The sequence below is a fragment of the Vipera ursinii genome (genome assembly GCF_947247035.1).
Source record: "Vipera ursinii genome assembly, chromosome: 6".
In the NCBI taxonomy this organism is placed as follows: domain Eukaryota; kingdom Metazoa; phylum Chordata; class Lepidosauria; order Squamata; family Viperidae; genus Vipera; species Vipera ursinii.
Window position 1 is genome coordinate 44,012,108 of NC_139515.1, and position 8,889 is coordinate 44,020,996.

The 8,889-nt window shown below is 36.0% G+C and overlaps 1 protein-coding gene across 1 annotated transcript; it reads left to right on the plus strand.

Moving 5' to 3' along the window:
* On the plus strand, positions 1-6,785 carry YEATS4 (YEATS domain containing 4). Its single transcript, XM_083365597.1, has 7 exons — positions 1-172; positions 2,674-2,793; positions 3,236-3,302; positions 3,396-3,490; positions 5,537-5,629; positions 5,853-5,940; positions 6,375-6,785. The coding sequence occupies exons 1-7, from the start codon at positions 122-124 to the stop codon at positions 6,542-6,544; spliced, it is 684 nt and encodes a 227-aa protein (XP_083221723.1). The 5' UTR covers positions 1-121; the 3' UTR covers positions 6,545-6,785.
* The last annotated feature ends 2,104 nt before the right edge of the window (positions 6,786-8,889 follow it).

Genomic DNA, 8,889 nt, shown 5'->3' on the forward strand with positions numbered 1-8,889 from the left:
CAGAGGGTTACGGAGCGGAGGGAGGGTTTCCTTGGTCTCGCGGCCGCCGGGCGGGCAGATGAGGCCGGCCTTGCCCTGGCTGCGCTAGAGCGGCGCGAGGAGCCTTCCCTTCCGGTGCAATATGTTCAAAAGAATGGCTGAGTTCGGGCCTGACTCTGGTGGGAGAGTGAAGGTGCGAGGGCCGCTGGGAGGGGGCTTTTGGTCAATTGGCAAAAGGCTTCTCTTCCTCCCGAAGGGCAGCGATAGACGCCCAAGGCGATCGCAGGCTTCGGCACATATTTGGTCCCTTGGGTCGGTTCGTTGCACAAGTTCAAGTGTACTGATCGGTTTAAGAGGCTTGCGAACGGTTTCGAAGGAGGGAACCGTCTTGCAACTAACGCCAAAAGGTCTTCTGGAGCTTAGAGACCTAAGGGAATTTATTTTCATTCAGATCTTCGAGGATTACATCACTAATTCTTTCCTTGGAAAGCTGTGTTTCACGTGCCTTTTCTAGTTTTAAACATAAATTTAACTCTCCCCCTTGGAAAGCTGTGTGTCACGTGCCTTTTCTAGTTTTAAACATAAATTTAACTCTCCCTAAATTTAATCTCTTCGTTGCTTTCTATCGGCGTTGCTGAATTAACTAATTGCTTATTGATTATATTTTTCGTTACTTCAGATTTTATGTATGTCCCTTCATTAGATTATGACTTCCTAGAGTTAATAGGTGCAAGAAGGGATGCTGAAGCTACAGTAAATATTTAAGCACTTGCTAGTGTTTAAAACCCCACATACAGTAGGTAATTGTGGTTAAAATGAATTCTCTATTAAATATTACCTGGTTTTGTATGGTGAAAGCATAGTTTGCAGTATTACAGACGAATGACATTCAAATCATTTGTAAGATATTCTTCAAAATGATGGTGTCTCCGGATTTATTTACAGGTAGCCCTCAACTTTTGACCACAGTTGAGCCCAAATTTTTGCTGCTAAGCGAGACAGTTGTGAATTTTCCCCCATTTTATGACCTTTCTTGCCACAGTTGTTAAGTGAATCACTGCAGTTAAGTTAGTAACATGGTTGTTAAGTGAATCTGGCTTCCCCATTGACGTTGCTTGTCAGAAGGTCGCAAAAGGTGATTACATGACCTTGGGGCAATTGCAACCATCATAAATATGAGCCAGTTGCCAAGCATACGAATTCTGATGACATGACCTGGGGATGGTGCAATGGTCATAAGTGAGAAACAGTCACAAGTCATTTTTTCCAGTGCCGTTATAATTTCAAATGGTCAGTAAATGACTTGTTGTAAGTCAAGGACTACCTGCATAATTTTTTAAAATAGTTTGTCTCTAAATCTTTGTAATTCAGAAGATTTGTATCAACTAAGTTTGTAACTTCCTATAAGTATTGGGAGTAAGTGCTGATAAATTTGAATTTATTGGCTTAGACAGCCAAGAGTTCTAGTTTCTTACTTTTAAACCCCATTGGAAGTACTGATTTGGCTATTGCTAATTGACTGTTTATTATTTTATAATACTAAATTGTTCAACACTACTTTTATACTTACATTCTAACTTTCTGCCTTCAGGAAACTCAGTATAGGAAGTCCTCGACTTATGACCATAATTGAGCCCATTTTCTTTGTTAAGTGAGACATTTGTTAAATAAGCTTTGCCCTATTTTACAATCTTTCTTGCCACAGTTAAGTGAATCCCTGCAGTTGATTATTTAGTAACCCAGTTGTTAAGTGAATCTGGTTTCCCCATTGACTTTGCTTGTCAGAAGGTTGTAAAAGGTGATCACATGACCTTGGGACACTGCAACCGACATAAATATGAACCAGTTGCCAAGCATCTGAATTTTGATCACATGATCATGGGGATGCTGCAAAGGTCATAATTGTGAAAAACGGTCATGTCGCTTTTTTTAGTGCTGTTGTATCTTTGAACGGTCACTAAATGAATTGCTATAAGTCAAGGACTACCTGTATAGTTCCAGAAGTCTTTCATCCACTAGGAGGAGAGGGAATGAATGTGCTGATGACTATCAAACCTCTTCAAGGACCTTGTCTACATTTTTGGGATCAGCAGACACAAACTCTTCCAGATAACCTTGCAAATTTTAAAGTTTTTAAGTACGTACATTCTTTCAAATCCTAGATAAGAGTAGGCCAAGTTTAAAAAGTAACAGAATAGAAAAGGAAAATAGAAGTAGAAAATATATGTTTTCTGCTTATTAACTACTTTTCTACTTATTAAGTATATTTACTACTTACTAAATACGTATTTATAATATATAGAAAAAAATATTTCTAAAGTTTTTGTAATTGAAAATATAGTGTGACTTGTAAATCTCTACTATACACAGCTTGGAATTCTTAATATGTTTTTACTTTTTATTTGTGTCTCATCTTTATTTTTACAAATAATTCAAAGCGGCAAACATGTCCAACATGCTTTCCTCCTCTTATTTTTCTCACAACAATCCTGTGAGGTGAGTTAGGCTGACTAGAACTTATGGTCTTCTGCTTTCTAGTCTTGTGCCTTAACAACTAGCCCAAACAGGGTCCCTTTAATGAGTTCTGAAGGAAAAAAAATAATCTAAGAAAGAATCTTTAACTTTCTGTGTCCTTAACTCTAGGACAGAGCTTCAAAGTAAGAATATAAAATGATTTTGCTTTTTTCCTTCAAGGGTGTAACTATTGTAAAACCCATTGTTTATGGTAATGTTGCCCGCTATTTTGGCAAGAAACGAGAAGAAGATGGGCATACACATCAGTGGACAGTTTATGTTAAGCCCTATAGAAATGAGGTAAGCAAAAATATTTTCAATGTTAATGCAGTTTTTTCAATTTTGAATATTTTGGGTGTTTAAAATGTTTAATTAGGACATTGCTATTCTGTACAGTTAAGTAAAATATATAGGGAAAGCTAGGAGAATGCCCCGTGAAAGATTATGATGTACAGAAATTGGCTAACAATTTTTGCCACAATCTAAAGTGATTTTGTATAGAATACAGGTCATTTCTTGATAAATATTCTTAGTATTTGGTGATTTATTCAAAATGTCTTATCAGCTATTATAGTTTGGAAGACACACAAATATTGCACAAGGAAAATAACTTAAAATCTGTAAAAAGTACTGGAATTACTCAGTAGAATCCTATGTAACAGAGACTAGAAGGGGACATTGAAACAGTATAATGCATAAATATATATATATGTACATTCTTATTGGCTCTTTTTAATTTTAGGATATGTCTGCTTATGTAAAAAAAATCCAGTTCAAGTTACATGAAAGCTATGGTAATCCACTAAGAGGTATGATTTAAACAGTATTTGATGAAAATAGAATGGTTTCATTATTTTTCAACGTTGGATTATCTAATATTTAGTGTTTTCTCCCTTTTTTAGTGGTAACTAAACCACCATATGAGATCACTGAAACAGGTTGGGGTGAATTTGAAATCATCATTAAGATATTTTTTATTGATCCTAATGAAAGGCCGGTAAGTAGTTTTCCTAGTACAAACAGCAATACTCAATTTTATACATCTGATTACCTTGATGAAATCACATTCTATTTCAGGTTAGCTAAAATGTGGGTCCTGTATGCATTGCTAGTATTTCCTGGAAAGGAACTTTTGCCTATAAAAGTTGTGAATTTTGTGCTAAGGTTAAAGAAAAGCTAGCTGAATTGTTTTAAGCCATGTTTAGAGAAAAAGCATTAGCGTGAGAGAGAGCTTAACTGGGTAAAGCTGTACATGTTTGAACATGACTTTTTAAACAGTAGATTACATCTGTCATGAATTCCTAAAGCAGTCAATGACTGTAATTTTGCTCATGTTAGAATCATAAGTAAATTATTTGTGATTGACATGTGGGTCAGTTTCACTGGAGTTTAGTTGGAAATTTGAGAATGTGGAAGAGTGCGTCTTGTTTAAAATAACAGTTGGGAAAAGATTGAGAAGTTTTATCTATGGATGATAAATGAATGAATCACTTAAATGTATTAACTTTGGGCATTCTTTGCTTTGTGTCTGGGAATGATACAACAGTTCTATGTGCCAAATTATGAAGAAACAAATATTTTGCAGCATAATCTTAAAATGGTTCCCTGTGTCTTTATAGAAAATAAATGTCACTAATGAAGGTTTGCTTTCTGAAAAAAACGTGGTTTATATCAGCAAATAGTGCAATTCCATCACAAGTGACCTGTAATTACTAATTCTTTTAAGAGGAATGCTGTAGATATAATTTACTTGGACTTCAGTAAGGCATTTGATAAAGTAGATCACAACCTACTACTTGATAAGATAGAAAAATGTGGGTTAGATAGCATTACCACCAGATGGATTCGTAGCTGGCTGACAGGCCGTACTCAGCGTGTGGTCCTCAATGGAACCGCATCTACATGGAAGGAAGTGTGTAGTGGGGTGCCCCAGGGCTCTGTTCTGGGCCCAGTGCTCTTCAATATCTTCATTAATGATTTGGATGAGGGGATAGATGGGGAACTCATCAAATTTGCAGACGACACCAAGCTGGCAGGAATAGCCAATACTCCAGAAGATAGGCTTAAGATACAGAAGGATCTGGACAGACTCGAACACTGGGCACTATCTAACAAAATGAAATTCAATGGTGAAAAAAGTAAGGTTCTACATTTAGGCAGGAAAAATCAAATGCATAGGTATAGTATAGGTGGTACCTTGCTCAATAGTAGTAACTGTGAGAGGGATCTCGGAGTCTTAGTAGACAATCACTTCAATATGAGTCAGCAGTATGCTGCAGCTGTCAAAAAAGCCAACACAGTGCTAGGCTGCATTAACAGAGGGATAGAATCAAGATCAAGTGAAGTACTAATACCACTTTACAATGCTTTGGTAAGGCCACACCTGGAATACTGCATCCAGTTTTGGTCACCACGATGTAAAAAAGATGTCGAGACTCTAGAAAGGGTACAGAGAAGAGCAACAAAGATGATTAGGGGGCTGGAGGCTAAAACATATAGGGAACAGTTGCTGGAATTGGTTATGTGTAGTTTAATGAAGAGAAGGGTGAGGGGTGACATGATAGCAGTGTTTCAATATCTCAGGGGCCGCCACAAAGAAGAGGCAGTCAAGCTATTCTCCAAAGCACCTGAAAGCAGGACAAGAAGCAACGGATGGAAACTAGTCAAGGAGAGAAGCAACCTAGAACTAAGGAGAAACTTCCTGACAGTTAGAACAACTAACCAGTGGAACAACCTGCCTCCAGGAGTGGTGAATGCTCCAACACTGGAGGTTTTTAAGAAGAGACTGGACAGCCATTTGCCTGAAATGGTATAAGGTTTCCTGCTTGAGCAGGCGGTTGGACTAGATGACCTCCAAGGTCCCTTCCAACTTTATTATTATTATTATTATTATTATTATTATTATTGTTGTTGTTGTTGTTGTTGTTGTTGTCTGTATACAGTAAATTTTCAGTTTCAGTTATCATGGCAAGCTGAAATGTATTTCTGTCCTACTGTTTGATTTGTATATTTGGGCAGTAACCCAGATTTCTCTATTATACAGGTGACTCTGTATCATTTGCTGAAGCTGTTTCAGTCTGATACAAATGCCATTTTGGGAAAGAAAACTGTTGTTTCCGAATTTTATGATGAGATGGTAAGATAACAAAAATTTACATTAACTTTAGAAACAGGAATTGGATGACTGTCTCCCCTTCTTTCCCTTTCCTTTTCAGACTCTGTGCATGTTTGGATATACAGAAGGAAAGATCCATTAGACTCTGAATATTCTAGTTATCAAATTACATAATTATAGTCCATTTTACTGTGAAGCATTACAGTCTAGCAAATAATAGAAATGTATTACTTTTTTCCAATAGATTTTTCAGGACCCCACTGCTATGATGCAGCAATTGCTAACTACATCTCGTCAGTTAACACTTGGTGCTTATAAGCATGAAACAGAATGTAAGTGCTGAACGCCAAGATTTCAGTATTATATGTTGATTTTAGAGGATCTGAAACTTGATTTTAAAGTCCCTCTTTCCTATTATAATTGTATGACTTAAACAAGATCTTCACTTTAGCTTTGGCTTTCATGAAACAGTAGTTATGGAAAGGTATGGAAAGGTCACTTCTGCATAATCATTTTGATTTATGTAGATTATGCCAACTTTGTATTCAAGATAATCTAATCCAGTTGTTTTGGATTCCTAAAATGATACTTGTATTTCAGCTATAGTTTAAAGGCATTGTATGTTGTACTAGCAAACAGTAGCACATGATGGTCGGTCCAGAATATTTAATCTTTTTGATTCAAAATAATAAAGACTGTGCCTTTCTAAACCTTGAGAGAAATATTGAAATAATTAAGCAATATACTATGTACATTTTTCTTCTAGTTGCCAGTGTAGAAGTAAAAACTCGAGAGAAGTTGGAAGCTGCTAAGAAGAAGACCAGCTTTGAGATTGCAGAACTTAAAGAAAGATTAAAAGCAAGCCGTGAAACTATCAACTGTCTAAAAAATGAAATAAGAAAGCTTGAGGATGATGATCAAACTAAAGATATATAATACCTATTTACTACTTTAAGAGACTTCACGTGAAACCTATTTTCATCATGGAACCAATAACACATCTCCTTTTCTGGGAAGAACTGCATATAGGCATTCTGGAGAGAATTTTTTTGAGGGGTGGGGGAAGGAAAGACATTTAGCATGTGACATTTCACTAAGTAATTTTTTTAAAAAAATAAAAATATTTTCGTAGTTTTGAGTTACAGTTGACTTCACTTATTTTTAAAATGGTGACTCTCTAAAGAAAAAGAGAACGTATTGCTGCTACAACCTGTTCATGTTCTAATGTATTAAGGAATATATGAAATCCTATGATATTGTTATTAAGTGTGTAGTCAAAATTCTACTTATTTACATAAACCATCACTGCCTCAAGAGAAATAAAACTTTGTACTATGGGCAGCTAAACCAACTCTCCTATTATTTTCTTTCCCTAGATTTCTCAGAAACCTGAGATAGAACTGCTGTACAAAGAAATATCAGTGGTAGGTTTACCCTTACAGATGACAAAACTGATCATGGCCCTGTTTGGAAACAATATGTCTGATGTTCTGGAGTTCCACTAATAAAAGTAACATGTGAAACAACATATATTTTCTTTAATATTAAAATACGATAAAGTATATAATTTTATACAATTTCTTTTGTTGGTAATATGTGGGCTTGTTATAACGTTGAATTTTCTCTGTTAACAATTTATTATCTTATGTCCATTCACAGTGATACAGTTCACTACTAACTGAAAATTGCAAATTTACAGAAAAGGTTAAAAATAATGAAAACCAGAAAAGCTTAAACCATATTTACATATGTATAAAGAGAGCTACCTTAAAAAAATGAAAATATTAAGATAATTAATATTTAATTGCCTGGCTGAAGACACGGGTCTTTTATAAGTGAAGAATTTAATGTTAAACATAACAAAGGAGTACATTTCTTTTCTTGGGAATGAGTTAGGAAATAGTTTTCTTCCATGGGCCCCTGAAAATGAAGTGAAACATCTCCAGTAAGTTATTTTACTGTTTGCCCAGTTCATAAGTGGGTTCTGATCCTAAATCCTAAACAGCCCAGGGCTCTGCGGTAATCAGAAATGCCAGAAACCTGTGCAAGAAACCTCACAGGTGGTTATTACAGAGAAAAAAGGAGGAAGAATGAATATTAGGTATATTCACCACCTTGAGTTATTCATAAATTATAATCCAGTGTGGCAACCATTACAACATTTATGATGAGGAACACAATCCTCATTATGCTTTAATAATGTAGCTTAATAATTTACCTTAACATTTTGTGCCAACTTTTGAAGTGAATATCCAGTTTGCACTTGGTTTGATGAGGTTGGGTGGGTAAAAGGATTAACAGGAACCACTCATCACCTGACCAATACCGTTAGGAGACATGGAAGAATAAGGATAATATTAAGAGCAATTTTAAGGGAGACTTGGATCTGGATCCCAAGAATTGCCTCTTGACAGCACAAACAGTTATTGCTATATTTGATCAGCTCTTGGAAGCAAATAAAAAGATTGAAGAAATAAAATCTCTAATAGGAAATTATATCTCTAGATTAGGTAAGGAAGTAAATCGCAACGCCCATGCTCCAAAACTAACTTTGAATTCATGGACAGCTTACATGGACTGGGGGCCTCAAAATGGAAAAGACACAGAGGAGAGGCTGTTCTACAGAGACATAGGATACTATACAAGTTGCAGATGTTCTCTTGAACGGGAGCAGGTGGCATAACAGATGAGTAATACTGAATTCTCTTTCCCAACTTTTACACTGCAGTTCTAATGAACTAACAGAGATTTCATGGCTCCCCAGCAGACATGTAAAAGAATATTGTTAACCTTTGGGCAGATTGTTCTTCCATCAATGTTGCTTAGGCGTGACAAATATAATATAAGGAAATATTGTATTCGGTCAATACAGGTATTTTATACCACCCAAATTCAGCCTCTGCTAAATTCTGGGCAGAGAGGCAAGTTAGGGAGGCTTGCTTCAACCTTGAAAATTCCAAAACATTAATGGCTAAGCAAAGAATCCCTCTATTAACAAAGATAGAACAAAATAAGGATAATAAAAAAGAGAACGCAGATCTACTTAATGGACAGTTACAGTTCATGGATGATGAAGAAGAATTAATCCATCAGTTTGCCACCCTTTTCCTAGGAGATCAACAGTTGAGCTAAAAAAAATATGGAATAATTAGTTCAGTGTTGAAATTGACAGCTAATGCAACAGAAAGTCTGAACCCTCTGCTCTAAATCCTAACCGTAGCTGCTCTTCTGTGGAACTTTTATCAAACTCGGTTTCTGAAAGCACCAAATCCCCAACAAAT